Source organism: Triticum urartu, chromosome 5A, assembly GCF_056163025.1.
Source record: "Triticum urartu cultivar PI428250 chromosome 5A, HENAU_Tu73, whole genome shotgun sequence".
NCBI lineage: Eukaryota > Viridiplantae > Streptophyta > Magnoliopsida > Poales > Poaceae > Triticum > Triticum urartu.
Window position 1 is genome coordinate 476919170 of NC_141877.1, and position 24298 is coordinate 476943467.

General features: G+C 44.4%; 3 protein-coding genes and 1 pseudogene across 3 annotated transcripts; 2 read left to right on the forward strand and 2 right to left on the reverse strand.

Annotated features, from left to right (window-relative positions):
- The first annotated feature begins 5483 nt into the window (after positions 1-5483).
- Positions 5484-16131, forward strand: LOC147972075 (uncharacterized). The gene is made up of 6 exons (XM_087522929.1): positions 5484-5515; position 6148; positions 6209-6459; positions 7011-7275; positions 7364-7391; positions 15986-16131. The coding sequence occupies exons 1-6, from the start codon at positions 5484-5486 to the stop codon at positions 16129-16131; spliced, it is 723 nt and encodes a 240-aa protein (XP_087379055.1).
- A 2354-nt stretch (positions 16132-18485) lies between these two features.
- Positions 18486-19520, forward strand: LOC147972076 (uncharacterized). Its single transcript, XM_087522930.1, has one exon. It carries the CDS (start codon positions 18486-18488, stop codon positions 19518-19520), a length of 1035 nt encoding a protein of 344 aa, XP_087379056.1.
- A 747-nt stretch (positions 19521-20267) lies between these two features.
- Positions 20268-21933, reverse strand: LOC147972077 (uncharacterized). Its single transcript, XM_087524219.1, has 3 exons — positions 21572-21933; positions 20989-21063; positions 20268-20609 (listed from the first exon to the last, which is right to left on the reverse strand). The coding sequence occupies exons 1-2, from the start codon at positions 21931-21933 to the stop codon at positions 21027-21029; spliced, it is 399 nt and encodes a 132-aa protein (XP_087380345.1). The 3' UTR covers positions 20268-20609; positions 20989-21026.
- Positions 21934-23154: 1221 nt separating this feature from the next.
- LOC147972078 (anthocyanidin 5,3-O-glucosyltransferase-like) lies at positions 23155-24298 on the reverse strand (annotated as a pseudogene).

Genomic DNA, 24298 nt, shown 5'->3' on the forward strand with positions numbered 1-24298 from the left:
CCTGCTGGATCTCTGCTGCGAAGGTGGTGATACACTTCATCGGCGATTCGGCATCCCGGACTACCGCCGGTGTGCTGCTCTACTGCTGGTAAGGTGTTTGTTGAAATGTCAAAGAGAGAGGAGGAAGAAGGTGATGCTGATGTGTGGGGTCCACCTGTCGTAATGGTCAGCTTGATGGTAAAATATAAATGGAGTTGACTTTCCCGTCACGTCTGCCCTGACACACGGGCCCCGTATGTCATAAACACATTTAAGTCTTCTAAACTGGCCATTTTTTAAAATGGTAGTTTTTAGTCACGAGTTTCTAATTTTTTGGTAGTTATTAGTCACTTTTTTAAAAGTGGTAGTTTTGTGGGACGTGAACCTCAATTGTGATAGTTTTTTGTGAAACACTTCATGTGTGGCCGTGTAGGGCATCACCTACAGAAGGGACAGGGGGTTGCTGGAGATGCATTTTTCTTGAACAGGCCTTGTTTCTCGAAAGATGTCAGTCAGCTCTCTAAACTGGATTACCCCCTGTTTTTCCTGCCACTGGATTGCCGAGAAGGCAGTGAGCAGACGACACTTCTCGAGTCTATTTATGCTATGATGAAACAGAACAGGCATAGTTTGAAGGTACCTTATCATGGAGACTTTGGTTCTCCTCAGTTCAGTGACATGCGTGTAATTGAGAATGGAAACATGAAGGAAACAGATGCACAGAATTCAGAAAGTAGGCATTGTGATTTGTGAATCACCTTTGGTGCTTGAAAGAAGCAAAAAGATGCGGGGGAACACTGAAAATGCTGCAGCAAACATCAGTGTCCAACACCATCCCTATCCACAACCGATAAATACACCACAAGCAAAACCAAGATCAAAAGTATGGAATCACTTTACGAAGATGGATAGAGCGCGGGCGATTTGTATCCACTGCAGAAAGGACTATGCAACTGACCCAAAACAACATGGGACTTCTCGCCTATCGAGACATTTGTAAGCATGACCATGGAATTGACCTCAAAGCCTCATCATCAGGAAGTGGGAACTAACCCTCCCATTTCCATCCAACTGTTGGGCGCTGGTGTAGCTGTATGCATAGGATTGCATCTAAAGACCGGAATACCTATCAGAATCCGGGTTATGTATTTTCTTAGAAAATATGGTAAGAAAGGAGCGCTCGATATATGTTTCTTATAAACTAAGCTCTACGTGGTGTTTGTATTATTGTGTTCTTCTTGTTTTGCCAATATTACTCTGTCTCCTCGGTTAGTCGCAGCTATATACAGTTTCAAATTGCATTAGAGGGCACCCATATTTATTGGTCGTGGGGTGTTGAGTGTCTTTTGGTCGACTCATCGCTCAAAGAACCCTTCAAATGGTTTGAAAATGGGGGTATATCCCGTAAAAACGTATTTGTATCTTTTTTCAGGTAAAAGCTATATAACTAGCCTTTTCTTTTTTGAGGGAAAGCTATATAACTAGCCGGGAGATTAATTCATAGTGGCCACCTCATCCAGATCCAGGCATCGGCCCAGCCACTGACGACATGCTGGGCCAAATACGTCAACTATGTAGCCGCTTCCTCCTCCTTCATAAAAAAGTCAGGGTTTCTGCCTCCCGCCGGCGCCGCCGCAGATCCGCCTCCTCTTGAGGTGAAAAATGCTTCGGTGAGGTTTGTGCCAAATTTCACCTTATTTGAGCATCTGAGTAGCCCTTAGCAAAAAATACAAATTTTGGTATGCGAAACAGTTTACTGTTCTTGTACTGTTCGGACCCTTTGTTTTTGCTGAGAACTACTCAGATGTCCGAATGAGCTGAAAATTAGCACGGACCTCACACACTAAAACATCTCCTATGGAAAAAAAATCTTGTGAATTCAAAAAATGGAACAAGAAAAAGGAAATAAAAAACCAGGAAAAAGGAGAATGTAAACAAAAGAATCGGAAAATGTTCTCAAACTCGAAAAAGGAATCATGAATTTAGAAAATTGTGATTTGATTTTCTAAATGTTCAAAAATTTTAGAAAATGAAAATCGGACAATATTCGTGCATTTTAAAAGTTTTCAGGAAATCAAAATAATGTTCCTAAATTTTAAAAACTAGAAGAAAGTCGAATAAATCGAGAAACGTAATTGGCCAGGGAAGGTTATAGAACCTTTACAAAACAAGCCCAAAACAGACTCAAGAATGGGCGCTCACATTTTGATGGTTTTCGCAGTCACGGAGTATGCATTTCAACATGTCATGTGGCATTCCACATTGCCGATGCTCATATGTGGGGATTTAGGAATGCATATGTGGGGCATCGATCATCTACAGAAGGGACATGGGGTTGCTGGAGATGCATTTCTCTCGAACATGCCTTGTTTCTCGAAAGATGTCAGTCAGCTCTCTAAACTGGATTACCCCCTGTTTTTGCTGCCACTGGATTGCTGAGAAGACAGTGAGCAGAAGGCACTTCTCGAGTCTATTTATTCTATGATGAAACAGAACAGGCACAATTTGAAGGCACCTTATCATGGAGACTTTGGTTCTCCTCAGTTCAGTGACATGCCTGTAATTGGGAATGGAAACCTGAAGGAAACATATGCCCAGAATCCAGAAAGTAGGCATTGTGATTTGTGAATCACCTTTGGTGCTTGACAGAAGCAAAAGGATGCGCGGGAACACTGAAAATGCTGCAACAAGCATCACTGTCCAACACCATCCATATCCACAACCTATAAATACACCACAAGCAAAACCAAGATCAAAAGTATGGAATCACTTCACGAAGATGGATAGAGCGCGAGCGATTTGTATCCACTGCAAAAAGGACTATGCAGCTGACCCAAAACAACATGGGACTTCTCGCCTGTGGAGACATCTATAAGCATGACCATGGAATTGACCTCAAAGCCTCATCATCAGGAAGTGGGAACTAACCCTCCCATTTTCATCCAACTGTTGGGCGCTGGTGTAGCTGTATGCATAGGACTGCATCTAAAGACTGGAATACCTATCAGAATCCGGGTTATGTATTTTGTTAGAAAATATGGTAAGAAAGGAGCGCTCGATATATATTTCTTATAAACTAAGCTCTACGTGGTGTTTGTATTATTGTGTTCTTCTTGTTTTGTCAATATTACTCTGTCTCCTCGGTTAGTCGCAGCTATATTCAGTTTCAAATTGCATTAGGAGGCACCCATATCTATTGGTCGTGGGGTGTTGAGTGTCTTTTGGTTGACTCATCGCTCAGAGAACCCTTCAAATAGTTTGAAAATGGGGGTATATCCCGTAAAAACGTATTTGTATCTTTTTTTCGGGTAAAAGCTATATAAGTAGCCTTTTCTTTTTTGAGGGAAAGCTATATAACTAGCCGGGAGATTACATTCATAGTGGCCACCTCATCCAGATCCAGGCATCGGCCCAGCCACTGACGACATGCCGGGCCAAATACGTCAACTACGTAGCCGCTTCCTCCTCCTTCACAAAAAAGTCAGGGTTTCTGCCTCCCGCCGACGCCGCCGCAGATCCGCCTCCTCTTGAGGTGAAAAATGCTTCGGTGAGGTTTGTGCCAAATTTGACCTTATTTGAGCATCTGAGTAGCTCTTATAAAAAAATACAAATTTTGGTATGCGAAACAGTTTACTGTTCTTGTACTGTTCGGACCCTTTGTTTTTGCTGAGAGCTACTCAGATGTCCGAATGAGCTGAAAATTAGCACGGACCTCACACACTAAAACATCTCCTATGAAAAAATAAACTCTTGTGAATTCAAAAAATGGAACAAGAAAAAGGAAATAAAAAAACCAGGTAAAAAGAGAATGAAAACAAAAAAACGAAAAATGTTCTCAAACTCCAAAAAGGAATCATGAATTTGGAAAATTGTGATTTGATTTTTTAAATATTTGCAAATTTTAGAAAATGTTAAAAAATTTGGACAATATTCGTGCATTTTAAAAGTTTTCAGGAAATCAAAATAATGTTCCTAAAATTTAAAAACTAGAAGAAAGTTGAATAAATCGAGAAACGAAATTGGCCAGGGAAGGTTATAGAACCTTTACAAAACAAGTGCAAAACAGACTTATAGAATAACTGTGTTGCGCGGGTTAGGGGAATACATGGTTATCCAGGGACGTGGAGTAACTGGTCACGAGCACAGATGTGCTCGATATCCCGTGCGTTCGCTGCTGTGTGGGGATCTGGGTTGATTCTTTATACGGTGGGCTAAGAATTGCTGGTAAATGGGCACTGTGTGGGAATACGTATGTGGCAGACCTGGGAAGTGGGCCAGTTCAGGACGGCCGTCAACTGGTGACGGGCTGAGCCGTGGCCCAGTTTCACCTACGTCCGTCTGATCCGTGGCTCCGATAAATCTCTTTCGTTCAGAGGGCGGCAGTCTCGAACGGAATGCAGTTCTAGTATCTTCTTCCTCAACTCGGCCGCCATTTTTGGTAACTGACGAAGGAGAGATATAGTGACGGAGAACAGGTGGTCGACGCGCAAAATGGAGTTCCTCGTGCAGCCAATCATGAGGTATGTCAGTCAGATGCATTTTTTGTCCACCGTAGCGTGCGATTTGAAGAGTGGAGCTCAGGCGGCTGAGGTTTTCTATGCTTTCTCCGCCACAGATCCACTCTGATTGAGGAGGTCGGAAGATTCGCCGGCGGATGGTACTAGGCGAACGTTTGTGCGGGTGGCACCGCAGGAGGCCACGGGTGTGAGCGGCGAAGAGCAGATCTACCGGGTGTGGAGCGGCGGCAATCGACGGGGAAGATGGATCCCTAGGATCTTGGTCGGAATAAGAGGTGAGGGGAACTGGATTTAAATCGATCAGTGCTATGAGGAATTTCAGTAACCTATTTTCAAGCTGTGTATGGCCGTGCAGTGTTGTTGACTGAATTGTTTGCGGTAGTAGATAGCCAATGCACCTTGCCGATTTAAGATTAGTAGACACAGCACTGCAATTATAATATAGCTGGGGAGGCCGTACTAAACTCTAGAACTGAGCAGTGGAGCCATTTTTATAGATTTTGAGAGCACATTAAGTATACTATGTACATAACAAAACTCTGTAGATCCATGACAGTAGTCGACAGGCAGTTAATTAAACATTCATTTAAAATGGTGCAAAATGTGGAATCTGCAGTTGGAAATGGAAATGCTGTAGATGCTATTTAGTTTGTCCTATGTTTTGTCCTGCTGCATATAAGATGAATGAAATGAGTGTAGAAGGTCGATGTAAAAATATAGCATAAATGAGAAACAATGCAAAGTGGTTTCAAATGGATGATTGACGGCACCGAGTTGTATGGTTCTATGTGGTCATGAAAATAGGCCTAGAGCATATGGAGAGTCTGCAAAACTCGAAAACGCTAGACAAAAACTACGTGCAGCTGATTCCATAAGATTTTTGGGAATGCATAGGTCCTGACACGAGTAATCTCGAGTGCACGGTGAGGATCGGTGCTACTGCCCCCGGAAGGACGCCTTGAGGCATCGGAATTGTCCACCGGGAAGATGAACATGCAGGCACTTGGTTGGGCTAAGAGGTGCATCCTCATTAATCTCTGTGTGTAGTTTTCAATTTTTCGCTGGCATGGAGCAGGTTTGCATGAATAGGTTTGGGCATCTGGTAATTTTCTTAGGCTGAGTTCTGGTGGGCATGATGGTGTATAATGGATTATCAGATGTAGATCCCCTAGTAAACTTGTGTGGATGAAGCATTAAATTTTTGAGAGAGAAGTTAACCATGATCCTGGACACCTGTAGTGAATAGGGCATTGGTATTTTGCAAGACAGTTGGGAATGTTTCGGCATTTAATTATCGACACAAAAAATAGAGAAGTATAATGTTGAACCTGATGCAATTCTCTGTTGATCTTCGGAAATGAGCAAGTGCTACCTGTAATGAAGTTTATTAGTAATTTGATGGCTGAAGATAGACCAGTCTCCTGCAAGTTTTAATATATGTAGCTAGAATTCCGGGTACATGGCCTGTGGAATTATAGTGTGATATAATTAGCAATGGATTGTCAGATGTAAATCCGTAGTCTAAACTGGTATGAATGCAGCGTTTAATTTTTGAGAGAAAAGTTAACCATGATCATGGACACGTGTAGTGAATAGTGCATTCGTATTTTGCAGGCATATCTATCTCCTCTGTGGTAGATGGCGAATCCAGGGTGTTCTAGTCTCTAATTTGTTGACTCATCTCTTTTTTTGTGGCCATGGTTGTGTGCAAGTTTCTGTTTGTTGAGGAGGTGGATGAGAGCGCGGCTCCAATGGATCCGGTTGTCATGGTTTCGCTCCCGGGCGCCGTCCAGGCGATAGCAACATGCAAGGGGGCTGGTAGTTCGCCAGCGCTGGCCACGAGTGTGGACGCACAGATCTACGAGGAGGGAAGGGGCGGGAAGGATAGATGCGAGTCGTCACTGCAGGTATCGGAAATGTCCATTGGTAAGATGACACCGCTGCTACCTGGATGGGCTAAGATGTCAGTCAGCTCGAATCCCTTTTGCGGTTTTCCATTTACTGCACTTTGAAAATTGATATAGTTGCGAAGTTTACAATTGCAAGCAGAGTGTGACAGTGGATTAGATGGGGGTCGCATCAAAATGATGTAGGATTAGAAAAATTGTTAGGCCTCTCAATGGTTATAATGTGCATTATGGGCATGAATCAACTGGTACAGTCAGCCCATTTTGGGTGTGGTTTTCATGGGGTTCCAGGTACAAGACATTGAAAATAGAAACATTCTATTGTTGGTGCTTGTGAGCGGCGGAAAATGCATATGAAAGATCATTATTGTGGGACGGTTTTAGTTCTTTTCGTGTTTCCTGAGATGGGCTAGGTGTAATTGCTGTTCGATGTGGCTGTTTGGTTCGGAAAATGTGGTTAGTTGTTAGATTTAAATTTTAATAGCTGCATTTATGAGGCTGTTGGGTTGGGAAATGTCTGCATCTCTTGGATTTAATCCCTATTTCATGGGGATGTTGGGTTTGGAAGTGTGGCACAATTCCTAAGGCATGGGCACTGCAATTGCAGGGTGAGGATAGGCACGGACGCTCGTTGCAGGAAACCATGCTCGTCGTGTGTGACTGCATTTGAGAAAATTGTAAGGGGGTATGCAGAGAACCCTTCTAAGAACGTCATTGTGCCGATTCTGGGCGCAAGCTTTGATTCGCTAGGAGAAGCTTATGATTTCTGCAACCTTTATTCCTGGGAGAGAGGATTTGGAATAAGGTACAAGAAGAGTAGAGTGAATGTCGAGAGGATGAAGGGCATGCAGGAGATCGTGTGCGGGTGCTCGGTATGTGCCGTCGGCAGCCAGCATAAATTCTTTTCTATTCCTTTTTCTTGTGGGGAATTTATGCACACGCTGTGAAATTTTCTTGCAGGGGAAGGCTGGCGTGGAGAACACTAGGTCCTGCTGAAGGAAATATGCCCTAGACGCAATAATAAAGTTATTTTTTATTTCCTTATTTCATGATAAATGTTTATTATTCATGCTAGAATTGTATTAACCGGAAACATAATACATGTGTGAATACATAGACAAACAGAGTGTCACTAGTATGCCTCTACTTGACTAGCTCGTTAATCAAAGATGGTTATGTTTCCTAACCATAGACAAAGAGTTGTTATTTGATTAACGAGGTCACATCATTAGTTGAATGATCTGATTGACATGACCCATTCCATTAGCTTAGCACCCGATCGTTTAGTATGTTGCTATTGCTTTCTTCATGACTTATACATGTTCCTATGACTATGAGATTATGCAACTCCCGTTTACCGGAGGAACACTTTGGGTGCTACCAAACGTCACAACGTAACTGGGTGATTATAAAGGAGCATTACAGGTGTCTCCAAAGGTAGATGTTGGGTTGGCGTATTTCGAGATTAGGATTTGTCACTCCGATTGTCGGAGAGGTATCTCTGGGCCCTCTCGGTAATGCACATCACATAAGCCTTGCAAGCATTGCAACTAAAGAGTTAGTTGCGAGATGATGTATTACAGAACGAGTAAAGAGACTTTCCGGTAACGAGATTGAACTAGGTATTGGATACCGACAATCGAATCTCGGGCAAGTAACATACCGATGACAAAGGGAACAACGTATGTTGTTATGCGGTCTGACCGATAAAGATCTTCGTAGAATATGTAGGAGCCAATATGGGCATCCAGGTCCCGCTATTGGTTATTGACCGGAGACGTGTCTCGGTCATGTCTACATTGTTCTCGAACCCGTAGGGTCCGCACGCTTAAGGTTACGATGACAGTTATATTATGAGTTTATGCATTTTGATGTACCGAAGGTTGTTCGGAGTCCTGGATGTGATCACGGACATGACGAGGAGTCTCGAAATGGTCGAGACGTAAAGATTGATATATTGGAAGCCTATGTTTGGATATCGGAAGTGTTCCGGGTGAAATCGGGATTTTACCGGATTACCGGGAGGTTACCGGAACCCCCCGGGAGCCATAAGGGCCTTATTGGGCTTTAGTGGAAAAGTGAAAGGGGCTGCCCATGGTGGGCTGCGCGCCTCCCCCCCTCCCCTAGTCCAACTAGGACTAGGAGAGGTGGCCGGCCACCTATCTCTCTCTTTCCCACTTGGGAATCCTATTTGGAATAGGATTGGGGGGGGGGGAGTCCTACTCCCGATAGGAGTAGGAATCCTCCTGCGCCTCCATAGGGCTGGCCGCACCCCTCCCCCTTGGCTCCTTTATATACGGAGGCAGGGGGCACCTCTAGACACAAGTTGATCCACGTGATCTATTCCTTAGCCGTGTGCGGTGCCCCCTGCCACCATATACCTCGATAATACTGTAGCGGAGTTTAGGCGAAGCCCTGCTGCTGTAGTACATCAAGATCGTCACCACGCCGTCGTGCTGACGGAACTCTTCCCCGACACTTTGCTGGATCGGAGTCCGGGGATCGTCATCGAGCTGAACGTGTGCTCAAACTCGGAGGTGCCGTAGTTTCGGTGCTTGATCGGTTGGATCGTGAAGACGTACGACTACTTCCTCTACGTCGTGTCATCGCTTCCGCAGTCGGTCTGCGTTGGGTACGTAGACAACACTCTCCCCTCGTTGCTATGCATCACATGATCTTGCGTGTGCGTAGGAAATTTTTTGAAATTACTGCGTTCCCCAACAGTGGCATCCGAGCCTAGGTTATTTATGTTGATGTTATATGCACGAGTAGAACACAAGTGAGTTGTGGGCGATATAAGTCATACTGCCTACCAGCATGTCATACTTTGGTTTGGCGGCATTGTTGGACGAGACGACCCGGACCAACCTTACGCATACGCTTACGCGAGACCGGTTCCCTCGACGTGCTTTGCACATAGATGGCTTGCGGGCGACTGTCTCTCCAACTTTAGTTGAACCGAGTGTGACTACGCCCGGTCCTTGCGAAGGTTAAAACGGAGTCTATTTGACAAACTATCGTTGTGGTTTTGATGCGTAGGTAAGATTGGTTCTTGCTTAAGCCCGTAGCAGCCACGTAAAACTTGCAACAACAAAATAGAGGACGTCTAACTTGTTTTTGCAGGGCATGTTGTGATGTGATATGGTCAAAACGTGATGAGATATAAGTTGTTGTATGAGATGATCATGTTTTGTTGAAGTTATCGGCAAATGGCAAAAGCCTTATGGTTGTCTCTTTATTGCATAAGATGCAAGCGCCAAATAATTGCTTTACTTTATCGCTATGCGATAGCAATAGTTGCAAGAGCAATAGTTGGCGAGACGACCATGTGACGACATATTGATATAGATCAAGATGATGGAGATCATGGTGTCATGCCGGTGACGATGGAAATCATGACGATGCTTTGGAGATGGAGATCAAAGGCACAAGATGATGATGGCCATGTCATGTCACATATTTTGATTGCATGTGATGTTTATCTTTTATACATCTTATTTTTCTTAGTTTGACGGTAGCATTATAAGATGATCTCTCACTAAATTATCAAGAAGTGTTCTCCCTGAGTATGCACCGTTACCAAAGTTCGTCGTGCCCATACACCACGTGATGATCGGGTGTGATAAGCTCTACGTCCATCTACAACGGGTGCAAGCCAATTTTTGCACACGCAGAATACTCGGGTTATACTTGACGAGCCTAGCATATGCAGATATGGCCTCGGAACACGGAGACCGAAAGGTCAAGCGTGAATCATATAGTAGATATGATCAACATAATGATGTTCACCATTGAAGACTAATCCATCTCACGTGATGATCGGACATGGTTTAGTTGATTTGGATCACGTAATCACTTAGAAGATTAGAGGGATGTCTATCTAAGTGGGAGTTCTTAAGTAATATGATTAATTGAACTTTAATTTATCATGAACTTAGTCCTGGTAGTATTAGCATATCTATGTTGTAGACCAATAGCTCGCGTTGTTGTTTTCATATGTTTATTTTGATATGTTCCTAGAGAAAATTGTGTTGAAAGATGTTAGTAGCAATGATGCGGATTGGATCCGTGATCTGAGGTTTATCCTCATTGCTGCACAGAAGAATTATGTCCTTGATGCACCGCTAGGTGACGGACCTATTGCAGGAGCAGATACAGACGTTATGAACGTTTGGTTAGCTCAATATGATGACTACTTGATAGTTTAAGTGCACCATGCTTAACGGCTTAGAATCGGGACTTCAAAGACGTTTTGAACGTCATGGACCATATGAGATGTTCCAGGAGTTGAAGTTAATATTTCAAGCAAATACCCGAGTTGAGAGATATGAAGTCTCCAACAAGTTCTATAGCTAAAAGATGGAGGAGAATCGCTCAACTAGTGAGCATGTGCTCAGATTGTCTGGGTACTACAATCGCTTGAATCAAGTGGGAGTTAATCTTCCAGATAAGATAGTGATTGACAGAATTCTCTAGTCACCATCACCAAGTTAGTAGAACTTCGTGATGAACTATAATATGCAAGGGATAACGGAAACAACTCCCAAGCTCTTCGTGATGATGAAATCAATGAAGGTAGAAATCAAGAAAAACATCAAGTGTTGATGGTTGATAAGACCACTAGTTTCAAGAAAAGGGCAAAGGGAAGAAGGGGAACTTCAAGAATAACGGCAAGCAAGTTGCTGCTCAAGTGAAGAAGCCCAAGTCTGGTCCTAAGCCTGAGACTAAGTGCTTCTACTGCAAAGGGACTGGTCATTGGAAGCGGAACCACCCCAAGTGATTGGCGGATAAGAAGGATGGCAAAGTGAACATAAGTATATTTGATATACATGTTATTGATGTGTACTTTACTAGTGTTTATAGCAAACCCTAAGTATTTGATACTAGTTCAGTTGCTAAGATTAGTAACTCGAAACGGGAGTTGCAGAATAAACAGAGACTAGTTAAGGGTGAAGTGACGATGTGTGTTGGAAGTGGTTCCAAGATTGATATGATCATCATCGCACACTCCCTATAATTTCGGGATTAGTGTTGAACCTAAATAAGTGTTATTTGGTGTTTGCGTTGAGCATGAATATGATTTGATCATGTTTATTGTAATACGGTTATTCATTTAAAGTAAAAGAATAAATTGTTGTTCTGTTTACATGAATAAAACTTTATATGGTTACACACCCAATGAAAATAGTTCATTGGATCTCGATCTTAGTGATACACATATTCATAATATTGAAACCAAAAGATGTGAAGTTAATAATGATAGTGCAACTTATTTGTGGCACTGCCGTTTAGGTCATATTGGTGTAAAGCGCATGAAGAAACTCCATGCTGATGGGATTTTGGAATCACTTGATTATGAATCACTTGATGCTTGCGAACCATGCCTTATGGGTAAGATGACTAAAACGCCGTTCTCCGGAACAATGGAGCAAGCAACAGATTTGTTGGAAATCATACATACTGATGTATATGGTCCGATGAATATTAAGGCTTACAACAGGTATCATTATTTTCTGACCTTCACAAGATGATTTGAGCAGATATGGGGATATCTACTTGATGAAACATAAGTCTGAAACATTTGAACAGTTCAAAGAATTTCAGAGTGAAGTGGAAAATCATCGTGACAAGAAAATAAAAGTTTCTACGATATGATCGCAGAGGTAAAATATTTGAGTTACGAGTTTGGTCTTCAGTTAAAACAATGTGAAATAGTTTCACTACTCACGCCACCTGAAACACCACAGCATAATGGTGTGTCCGAACGTCATAACCGTACTTTATTGGATATAGTGCAATCTATGATGTCTCTTACCGATCTACCACTATCATTTTGGGGTTATGCATTAAAGACAGCTACATTCACGTTAAATAGGGCACCATCTAAATCCGTTGAGACGACGCCTTATGAACTGTGGTTTGGCAAGAAACCAAAGTTGTCGTTTCTTTAAAGTTTGAGGTTGCAATGCTTATGTGAAAAAGTTTCAACCTGATAAGCTAAAAACCCAAATCGGAGAAGTGCGTCTTCATAGGATACCCAAAGGAAACAGTTGGGTACACCTTCTATCACAGATCCAAAGGCAAGACATTCGTTGCTGAGAATGGATACTTTCTAGAGAAGGAGATTCTCTCGAAAGAAGTGAGTGGAAGGAAAGTAGAAAACTTGATAAGGTAATTGTACCTTCTCCCTTATTGGAAAGTAGTTCATCACAGAAATCTGTTCCTGTGACTACTACACCAATTAGTGAGGAAGCTAATGATGATGATCATGTAACTTCAGATCAAGTTACTACTAAATCTCGTAGGTAAACCAGAGTGAGATCCGCACCAAAGTGGTACGGTAATCCTATTTTGGAGGTCATGTTACTTGACCATGACGAACCTACGAACTATGAGGAAGCGATGATGAGCCCAGATTCTGATAAATGGTTTGAGGCCATGAAATCTGAGATATGATCCATGTATGAGAACAAAGTATGGACTTTGGTTGACTTGCCCGATGATCGGCAAGCAATTGAGAATAAATGGATCTTCAAGAGGAAGACGGACGCTGATAGTAGTGTTACTATCTACAAAGCTAGAATTGTCGCAAAAAAGGTTTTCGACAAGTTCAAGGTGTTGAATACGATGAGAGTTTCTCACTCGTATCTATGCTTAAGTCTGTCCGAATCATGTTAGCAATTGCCGCATTTTATGAAATCTGGCAAATGGATAAACAAAACTGCATTCCTTAATAGAGTTATTAAAGAAGAGTTGTATATGATACAACCAGAAGGTTTTGTCAATCCTAAAGGTGCTAACAAAATATGCAAGCTCCAGCGATCCATCTATGGACTGGTGCAAGCATCTCGGAGTTGGAATATACGCTTTGATAAGTTGATCAAAGCATATAGTTTTATATAGACTTGCGGTGAAGCCTGTATTTACAAGAAAGTGAGTGGTAGCACTATAGCATTTCTGATAAGTATATGTGAATGACATATTGTTGATCGAAAATAATGTAGAATTATTCTGTAAAGCATAAAGGAGTGTTTGAAAGGAGTTTTTTTTCAAGGAAAGACCTCGGTGAAGCTGCTTACATATTGAGTATCAAGATCTATAGAGATAGATCAAGACACTTGATAAGTTTTTTCAATGAGTACATACCTTGACAAGATTTTGAAGTAGTTCAAAATGAAGCAGTCAAAGAAAGAGTTCTTGCCTGTATTACAAGGTGTGAAGTTGAGTAAGACTCAAAGCCCGACCACGGCAGAAGATAGAAAGAGAATGAAAGTCATTCCCTATGCCTTGGCCATAGGTTCTATAAAGTATGTCATGCTGTGTACCAGATCTATTGTATACCCTGCATTGATTTGGCAAGGGAGTACAATAGTGATCTAGGAGTAGATCACTGAACAGCGGTCAGAATTATCCTTAGTGAAATAAGGATATGTTTCTCGATTATGGACGTGACAAAAAGGTTCGTCGTAAAGGGTTACGCCGATGCAAGTTTTGACACTAATCTAGATGACTCTAAGTCTCGGTCTAGATACATATTGAAAGTGGGAGCAATTAGCTAGAGTAGCTCCATGCAGAGCATTGTTGACATAGAAATTTGCAAAATACTTACGGATCTGAATATAACAGACCCGGTGACTAAAATTATCTCACAAGCAAAACATGATCACACCTTAGTACTCCTTGGGTGTTAATCACATAGCGATGTGAACTAGATTACTGAATCTAGTAAACCCTTTGGGTGTTGGTCACATGGCGATGTGAACTATGGGTGTTAATCACATGATGATGTGAACTATCGATGTTAATCACATGGTGATGTGATCTAGATTATTGACTCTAGTGCAAGTGGGAGACTGAAGGAAATATGCCCTAGAGGCAATAATAAAGTTATTATTTATTTCCTTATTTCATGATAAATGTTTATTATTCATGCTAGAATTGTATTAACCGGAAACATAATACATGTGTGAATACATAGACAAACAGAGTGTCACTAGTATGCCTCTACTTGACTAGCTCGTTAATCAAAGATGGTTATGTTTCCTAACCATAGACAAAGAGTTGTTATTTGATTAACGAGGTCACATCATTAGTTGAATGATCTGATTGACATGACCCATTCCATTAGCTTAGCACCCGATCGTTTAGTATGTTGCTATTGCTTTCTTCATGACTTATACATGTTCCTATGACTATGAGATTATGCAACTCCCGTTTACCGGAGGAACACTTTGGGTGCTACCAAACGTCACAACGTAACTGGGTGATTATAAAGGAGCATTACAGGTGTCTCCAAAGGTAGATGTTGGGTTGGCGTATTTCGAGATTAGGATTTGTCACTCCGATTGTTGGAGAGGTATCTCTGGGCCCTCTCGGTAATGCACATCACATAAGCCTTGCAAGCATTGCAACTAAAGAGTTAGTTGCGAGATGATGTATTACAGAACGAGTAAAGAGACTTGCCGGTAACGAGATTGAACTAGGTATTGGATACCGACGATCGAATCTCGGGCAAGTAACATACCGATGACAAAGGGAACAACGTATGTTGTTATGCGGTCTGACCGATAAAGATCTTCGTAGAATATGTAGGAGCCAATATGGGCATCCAGGTCCCGCTATTGGTTATTGACCGGAGACGTGTCTCGGTCATGTCTACATTGTTCTCGAACCCGTAGGGTCCGCACGCTTAAGGTTACGATGACAGTTATATTATGAGTTTATGCATTTTGATGTACCGAAGGTTGTTCGGAGTCCTGGATGTGATCACGGACATGACGAGGAGTCTCGAAATGGTCGAGACGTAAAGATTGATATATTGGAAGCCTATGTTTGGATATCGGAAGTGTTCCGGGTGAAATCGGGATTTTACCGGATTACCGGGAGGTTACCGGAACCCCCCGGGAGCCATAAGGGCCTTATTGGGCTTTAGTGGAAAAGTGAGAGGGGCTGCCCATGGTGGGCTGCGCGCCTCCCCCCCTCCCCTAGTCCAACTAGGACTAGGAGAGGTGGCCGGCCACCTATCTCTCTCTTTCCCACTTGGGAATCCTATTTGGAATAGGATTGGGGGGGGAGTCCTACTCCCGGTAGGAGTAGGACTCCTCCTGCGCCTCCATAGGGCTGGCCGCACCCCTCCCCCTTGGCTCCTTTATATACGGAGGCAGGGGGCACCTCTAGACACAAGTTGATCCACGTGATCTATTCCTTAGCCGTGTGCGGTGCCCCCTGCCACCATATACCTCGATAATACTGTAGCGGAGTTTAGGCGAAGCCCTGCTGCTGTAGTACATCAAGATCGTCACCACGCCGTCGTGCTGACGGAACTCTTCCCCGACACTTTGCTGGATCGGAGTCCGGGGATCGTCATCGAGCTGAACGTGTGCTCGAACTCGGAGGTGCCGTAGTTTCGGTGCTTGATCGGTTGGATCGTGAAGACGTACGACTACTTCCTCTACGTCGTGTCATCGCTTCCGCAGTCGGTCTGCGTTGGGTACGTAGACAACACTCTCCCCCTCATTGCTATGCATCACATGATCTTGCATGTGCGTAGGAAATTTTTTGAAATTACTACGTTCCCCAACACCTGCCGGTGTGAGTGTCATGCGTTGATCAGATTACTCAGATCAGAGGACAATGAGTGGTACATCGTTCAGCACAGGAGAAGCACATCCACTCTCTCTAGCCAAATTTTGGCAGAAGATTCATTGGCCATCCCACAAACACATTGATGTGTACAGTCGTGAGTTGTGACTTGATCAAGCAGGTGAGGCAGAACAATGTCAACCTTGCAAAAAATGTACAACATTGTTGGGAGTTTTTTCGGGTCAATGAAGAATGTGCCGTTTACGAAGAGGTCTCTGAAAAATCTATGTGGAAAGATTAGCTAGGAGCAGGCGAATGACGATGTGAGGAAGACAATGGAAGTGTTTGCTGAATTGGGGGCAAAGGATCCACACTTTACATACCATGTGCAGGCAGACAAAGAGGGTCGGATAAAGAACTTGATGTGAGCGAATGGCAGCAGCAGGCTGAAGTACAGTTTCTTTGGTGATATAGTGATGTTTGATACAATGTACCGGACTAACCTTTACGACATGCCCTTAAGACTTTTTGTTGGGGTTAACAACAATTTTCAAAGTATTATACTGGCTGGTGTACTGGTATGCGACGAGACTGAGGAAAGTTTTGAGTGTGTCTTTTCAGATTTTCTACAGATGATGAGAGGCGTGGCGCCGAAGACAATACTCATTGGTAATATGGCTTGTTTGATGATGTAAGATGATAACCTTATGATTCTTTGAGGATGAACTGATTAACTTGCTTATGTCATGATTGCAGACAAGAATCGGACGATGAATTGCATAAAAGAACAACATGTTTGGACATGGGTGATGTCCAGGGAGCAACCTCGGAAGTCTGCGAGGTGTAAGAATTGTGGGGTTGAGGGCCATAGGAGAAACACCTGCACTAAGGCAATGGAGATGAGGTTAGCAAATGTGGGATGCTGGAGTGTAGTGCTAGGCCCGACGGGCTGTTTTTTGTTAGTTGTAAACCTGTTATGTTGTGTTGTGGATTATTTTAGATTTTGTGTTGCACTCGTTGGCAGGCTGAACTGCAGTTAAAAAATCTAGCATTATTTCAGTAATTAAATGTCCATGGTGCGAATGATGGCTGTTGTCGTAGTTAGCTGCTTGATCTTACTGATTCTTGCAATTTGTATGTTGAATCCTTGGGGTGATCTTGCTTATTTTTGCAGTATGGTTTGTTCTGTTGAATGATCTGGTCATTCAGATCTGGGATGGCGGCGCTGTGAAAGAATCTTGCTTTTTTTAAAGGTAATAATGAAAACATCTTGCTGTGTGGAGGGGGTGGAGAAAAATAAAGGGGCAAACGACGCCCGTCATTACGTCTGAGCTGTGGCCCAGAACGGTGTCCCGCGTCTGAGCCTTCCCGTGTTAGACGGCAACCGTCCCATTGATTGCGATAGTTGGTGGGCCATGGCCCGAAATTTGTGCACATATACTAACTGGAATACCCTGACACATACAGTGGACTGGTGTGGATCTAGATGCCAACGGGCGATTCAGATAACGGGCGCATCTGTGATCGAGCTCAGAATAGCACTTCCGGTTATCCAGCCACTATGTCTATATATAACCGGTGCTGATTTTAATAGGGCGCCTAAAAGGCGGTGTATTTGGCCGGCCCAGTACTCAAGCATTATTTTGACTGTTTTGCATTGGCTTCTTCGGGAGGGCTTTTTACCAGTTTTTTTTCTTTTTATTATTATCTTTTGTTCTTGGTTTTCTTCTGTCTTCACATTGTTCATTTGTTTCATTAGGTTTACATCGTTTTTCTTCTTTTTTTTTTCAATACATTACTACCTTTCTCACACACAATGTACATTCTTCATATACATCAAGATTTTTTTATACATCTTTATAATTTTAAAAATAGACAATTAACATTTTAAAAATAATTTTTTTCGTGTCTAAAAGTTTTGTATACACCAAGAACATTTTTTGTACACATTTAGCAACTTTCCAATACATGATTAAGATTTTTTGAAAACATTTGATTTCTACTTTTGTCATGCACATTATACATTCTTGTATACGTATGAACAATTATTTTTGTACATGTTTACCATTTTATAAATACCTTTTTCATATACATTGTACATTTTTCGTGTACAGAAGGAACAATTAGGTCCTAATGAAAACGTCCGTAAGTAATATAATTTTCGGCGACGAGAGAGTATCTCAGAGTACTCGCGCGGTTCCGCATCCTGAAAGGTGTCGGGAGAAAATGAAGCCATGGTCGTGATGAATCAAGCTAAGCTTGAGATGCAAGCAACCAAATCCAAAGCTTGTACTGAACTGACTCGGACTGCATTCCGATTTCTTCCCGGATCACAAATGAACACGGCTTCGATCACATCACGGATCACTTCACTAGTTAAAAGGCCTTCGATCCCATCTACAGCGCCCATCCAATCTTCCCCATCGTCTCCTCTCCTCCACCGCGCGCTTCCAATCGCCTCTTCCGGCCCTTACCACAGCGACCGCCGTTCGCTGTTCCCATGGAGGTTGCCCACCGGAACCGGGAGCCCTTCTGCGTCATGTCCGGCCGGAAGCGCCCGCTGGAGACCCTTCGCCAGCGGTTCCAAGCAGAGCTCGTCGTGGCCCGTCGCCTCCTCGCCGAGGCGGCCGCCGTGCTTCCAGCCTCGGCCCCGTCAGCTCCCCGCGTGCGCGTCAAGGACAGTCGTCCAGCCGAGGAGCCGCCAGCCAAGAAGAGGAAGGCGTCCCATGCCGTTCCCGTGAGGAAGATGACGTCCAAGGAGCGGAGCCAACTCTACGCGGACCTCACCAAGCTAGCCAAGCTCTCTGAATCTCATGTGCTCCCTGCTCATATCCTGGAGCTGTTGAAGAAGCAGAGCCGCCGCGGCATCTGCGACGATTACATCGAGATCGAGATGAACGCCGTCCAAGACAAGGCCCTTGTGGAGATGCAGAAGCAGCTGGACAAGTTCGTTCGAGAGAGGGCGAATCCGTCCACGCATCAGCACAAGAACATGATGGCCGAGGAGGAGGACGAAGACGTTGACATCGTCGGCGGCGTCTCCCCTTTGCCGATCAGGCCGACACCAGTGCAGCTTGTAGACATCTGCAGCGAGGCCTCACCTCTGAAGAATCTTGGCGAAGATGCAACCATCAGCGGCAGCAACGGTTTGGTTTCTGGTTCTTCTCACCAGAGCATCGACAGTCCAGCTCCGGCAGAGCTCGCTGCCAACACTAGGCCTCCAACACGCGACCTCATCGCCCGTGCCAGCGAGATTCTGGAAAGGCGGCGAAATGAGGCGACGTCCCGGGCGAGGGAGAAGGCCCGTCAGCAAGTGCTCGAGATGGAGAGGACGGCAATGTTCAACGAGAGCCTAGACGAGGACGTGAAGGTGCTCGGCATCGATCAGTACAACACGGCGAGGTCGAACAACTTGTTGCGACAGATGGGACTCTTCCCGAAGGACAAGGCTGACGACGACGACCTGAAGCAGCAGCAGCAGCCGCAGCGTCAAAGCTTCCAAGAAGATTTAGAGGAAGGGGAGATTCGGCTGTGATCGTCGTGGCTAGCAAACAAAGCTTGTAGTTCTCTTCTGCTGCTGAACGTAGTAATTCTGATGATGATAGCTGAGACTTAATGCTGTTCTTGAGGCCTCAGAGTAGGCGTGTAAGCATGATTGATTGAGAAAGTTGTGTCTCTGTTTAGTCATGACCTCTTATCTAGACCATATTTGGAAGTACACGATCGATTATACAGAGTATCAGCTAAATTACTTTGTGGTGCTGCATTGTGTAAACTAGATGACACCCCGTGCATTGCTGCGGGATCTCTTGGTAGTCATTAAAAGTAGCATTGCAACTAAATAGAAGCACAAATCAGCACTAAAATTTCCAAGGTCTACAATTTAATAGCAAAGAGAATAGGTTCTTCACTGGTAATAGACAGAGTCTTAATGGATGCACGGCCAGAGTATAGATATCAATTTTTGATCTTATTGTATTAACAATTCTTGAGGGTCAACATGATTTGATATATCTAAATTGCACTACAATAGTGCATCAGAGGATTGACGTATGGAACGGTGCCTCGATAGTCGATACTGATGAAGACTTATTCCTTTTCCCTCTAAATTATGGGGGTTGACTTTCAACTGAAATGGGTTAAGAAGAACTTGTCTTCTTTCGAAACTTCTCACAGTACAAATTCAAGCAAACAATGGACTTGATCTGAATCAATCAGCAAAGCATGGGCCAATGAATACAAGTTGAGTCACTTATTTTGGGAAGGAGGGAGTAGTAGACTGGGATTAAATATGGTGACAAACATAGCATCTATGGAGATCAAAAGATTATTCAGGTGAGTGACGGTACAATTCTGAAGATATTTGGCAAAAGCTAAAAGGGAAGCACATCTTTGAATGCTAGCCTATGACCACTATTGTCGATTAAGTAGAATTGTTCTTTTTTCAAGGGAAAACTACGACACTTTTGGAATAGAAATTACTCGATGATACACTGGTTGGAAACATAACTAAGACAAACACATGTTAAATGTTGTACTTTCCACAAAATGATGAAGAAACCTCTCTGATTGGAAAATACCAGTTCTTGTCGAATCTCTCACTTGGTATATCGTAAAGCACAACCTGCAAAGGCATATCTAAAATCACTTAGGGATGCTCAATACTGTTATTACCAAATATTTCATGGGCATACAGCTACACGGGTCATGATACAATGATATACATATTGTAAATATAAGAAAGACATCAATCCAGATAGCTCAATTGAACTTATCTATATTTTTTAATGTGGAGAACATACCTCAGACTTTCATCAACACTATCTGCAGTTGATACTTGTGTACAAACAATTACATGTGCCATAAACATTCAAATGGTTGAACAATTACGAAAATAATATTTTGCCCAAGCCACATCCCACGTACAACCAGCCATTAGATAAGGAATATGAGGAGAACAAACATGTTAATTTAATTTGGCTAGATCTGTAACAATGCCTTGCCTGCAAACAACACGGAGAGAAGTACATGTCCACCGAAGTCAAGTTATCCTGGCTGGATCTGTAACATTGGCTTGCCTGCAAACAACATGGAGAGAAGTACAATTCCACCAAAGTGTTGTCATCCAAATAGCAGATCAAGATGAGCGATGGTACTGGCTCATGTATCACAAAAACCATTATCATTCACTGTGCAGGCTTGGGAAGATTAAAATTCGAAATTGTACTCAATTAAGTTTGGATGGGAAAGACTGACCTCTTCCTCCTGATAAATATAAACAACTTCAAGGCAAACAACTGAATCTGGTACATGAGAATCTAACACTAATCTCTTTTTTGTTGACATGCACATGACAAAGGAAAATGGAAACTGCATACTTTTGGGGATTTGAGGATGGGATAACCATAGCCAACTTAGGACTTTGGGGTCAATCTCCTCATCTACAGTGTGCTGCTTGCTGAAGGGAGGGGATGAGACCTATTGAAACATCCACACGGCGCAGCCCAATAGACGTGCTGATGCATTGACAGTATATGGAATCCTAAATACTCGGTCGCCGCATCTGTATTCGAGAAGGAAGCCCACCTGAAATAGGTGCTGCGGGAGATGAGGAGACGGTGAAGACGGTAGGTGACGCCCATGGCCTTGACAACGACATTGGAGAAGCCGCCGGAGCCGAATCCCTCTGCCTGGACGTTGTCGCAGAGCGCCGAGAGGTTGCAGTCCATGGAGCGGAGCTCCGCCGCCGCGAACACCAGCTCGTACGGCCGCGGCGCCTCTGCCGGCCCGGGCAGGCCGCCGCCCCCTCCGCCATCACGGGCGGCAGCGGGTGCGACTGCTGCGTTTTTTGTTTTGACATTACGGCCGGGAGGTGGAAACGAAGGGTATGCCGTGGGCGTGGGGACAGACAGTTGGGCTTCTTTCTTATGTTTGCGTTTGGAGACCATTGGGCTTCGGTATGCACTTTAAGTCTGGAAAAGGGAGCAACGAAGCGGCATATAAAAATGTCAATAAAAATTGGTTAAAATGGAAAATAATCGCTAATGTGGCAGTTTGCTGAGGTGGATAGGCTGCATGTCTAGAGAAATAGCATAGTGGGGATGAACTATTTAGGTATTATAGATGGCTAAATGCTCATCATAAGTTGGCCCATCTCCAAGAAAGATTAACAGTGATGTCCATTTCGAGAAAGTTTAACAGAGATGTGCTCTCTGAAATCACCGTTGCCTTTTGCCTCAGTTACCTGTGTTTGATCCACATCAAAGTCATATGTTGCTGCTCTTGAACTTATAATTATCGCAAATAAGATGAATTGGGAGTGAGACTGATCTGATGTGTACATGACTTGAGGCTAGGTTCTTCACGCAAATGTTCGGTGAGAGTACAATTTTTTTTGACAACGGGTCAGAATAACAATTTAATTGCTTGGCAATCTACAATGTAGTTTATCTCCCTCTTGTAAATTGCATATTTGATAAACTGGTTTTGAGGTTCAATGTGAATAAGCTTGGATCAAACCATTTATGCTATGGAAGTGTTAGTGTGGGCTATTTTTGGTTTTACATCAAGAAAATAGTGTAGGAAGTGTACTAGTGTTCCAAAGTTTTCAGAAGGAATATTTTATTACCTTAAAAAACATCAAGCTGGCGTATTGTTATTCTAATTAATAACTGTTGTTGTCCTTTCACCTTTCAAGATACTAAATCACGGCCGTCAATCTGCTCTGGTTGATATATTGCAAATTCTCACAATTATTTGTGAAGGACACAAGCTGCCATTGGCTCAAACCTGGATTCCATATTGCAATAACAAAAATGGTATGTCCCATGGTTGTAGCCTCAAGAATGGGCGGTTACATTTTGATGGTTGTCGCATTAACGGAGTATGCATTTCAACATGTGATGTGGCATTCCACATTGGCGATGCTCATATGTGGGGATTTAGGAATGCATGTGTGGGGAGTGTTTGACAAAAAAAATTACCAAAATTAAGGTTCGCGTCCCACAGAACTATCACTTTTAAAAAAGTGACTGATAACTGCCAAAAAATTGGAATCCTGTGACTAAAAACCACCACTTTTAAAAAATGACCAGTTTAGAAGATTTAAATATGTTTATGACATGCAGGCCCGTTTGTCATGGCTGACATGACGGGAAAGTCAACTTCGCTTATTTTTTACAGTTAAGTTGACCGTTAGCAGGTAGACCCCACACGTCAGCATCACCTTCTTCCTCCACCATGCCCCTGCCTCTCGTCTTCTCCAAGAAGTCAGCCGGGAGCAGCCGCTCGAGGTCCGGCTCGGGGAACTCCCTCTGTTCCTCCGGCGGGCTCCTCACCGCCCGCAGGAACCGGTGCCCGGAGCTCTCTAGCCCGCGAGTGATCTCCTTCAGCTGCGCCGCCGAGAAGGCGCCCTTGCTGCCGAAACAGAGGAACACAACGCTCTTCTCCGGCTGCGCGTCGAGCCACGCGAGGCACTCGTGCCGCTTCTCGCCGCCTGCGCCCGCGTCGCCGCCGTTCACCAATGGCCCGATGCAGTAGACCCTCGGCGTCGGTCGGTCGGGCACGCAGACGCTGTCGGCGAGCGCTTTCAGGGCCGTGGGCTCCAGCCAGTCGAAGCTGTTGACCAGCACGCCCCTCCCCTCCGCGATGCGCTTGAACTGGTGCAGCCAGACCTTGGTGAGGTCGCTCTCCTTGTCCTGCACCGTGACCAGCATGTCCACCGCGTGGATCGGCGGCACGCCGGGGCAACGCACGAGCGCGTCGCGCATGTCCCTGAAGGACGGCAGGCCGGGGGTAGAGGTACGGCAAGTTGAGGAAGACGGCGAGGTCGCTGGCGGCGGAGGCGAAGAAGAAGTAGGCGGGGAGGGCGAGCTCGGTGGCGACGTCGAGCGCGTCGACGCAGAACATGTCGAGCAGGAGCGCGTCGGCGGGGGCCGGCAGCGTGCGCAGGAAGGCCCGGAGCGCGGGGTTGGCGAGGCGGAGCGTGTCATGGGCGCGCCTGACCGGGTGCGCGGCGGGGTCCGGGCTGGGAGGGACCGGGAGGAGGCGGAAGGCGATGGAAGGGTTAGCCGCGGCGAGTCGGGCCACGGCGGCGGCCTAGGCGGCGTCGCCGTCCGGTGGGTCGACGACGGCGAGGACGGTGTTGTGGCCATGGCGGAGTAGGTGCTTGGCCAACTCCACCCATGCTGCCTGGTACGCCGTAGTGCGTGTAGAAGATCGGTGCGCATAAGGTGGCGGTGAGAAGAGCAAGATGGCGGACCCGAGACGGCCGGGGCACGCCGCCATCCGGCTTGCCGGCGGCGTCCACGGCAT

Bases quoted from the DNA above. Each gene is read 5' to 3' on its own strand.
- LOC147972075 (XM_087522929.1), top strand. From the start codon at position 5,484: ATGAACATGCAGGCACTTGGTTGGGCTAAGAG. The intron at 7,276-7,363 runs GTATGTGCCGTC...ATTTTCTTGCAG, and splicing joins AGATCGTGTGCGGGTGCTCG to GGGAAGGCTGGCGTGGAGAA. The intron at 7,392-15,985 runs CCTGCTGAAGGA...CGTTCCCCAACA, and splicing joins TGGCGTGGAGAACACTAGGT to CCTGCCGGTGTGAGTGTCAT.
- LOC147972076 (XM_087522930.1), top strand. From the start codon at position 18,486: ATGGAGGTTGCCCACCGGAACCGGGAGCCCTTCTGCGTCATGTCCGGC.
- LOC147972077 (XM_087524219.1), bottom strand. From the start codon at position 21,933: ATGGTCTCCAAACGCAAACATAAGAAAGAAGCCCAACTGTCTGTCCCC. The intron at 21,064-21,571 runs GTGGGCTTCCTT...TGTTGTTTGCAG, and splicing joins TCCCGCAGCACCTATTTCAG to GCAAGCCAATGTTACAGATC.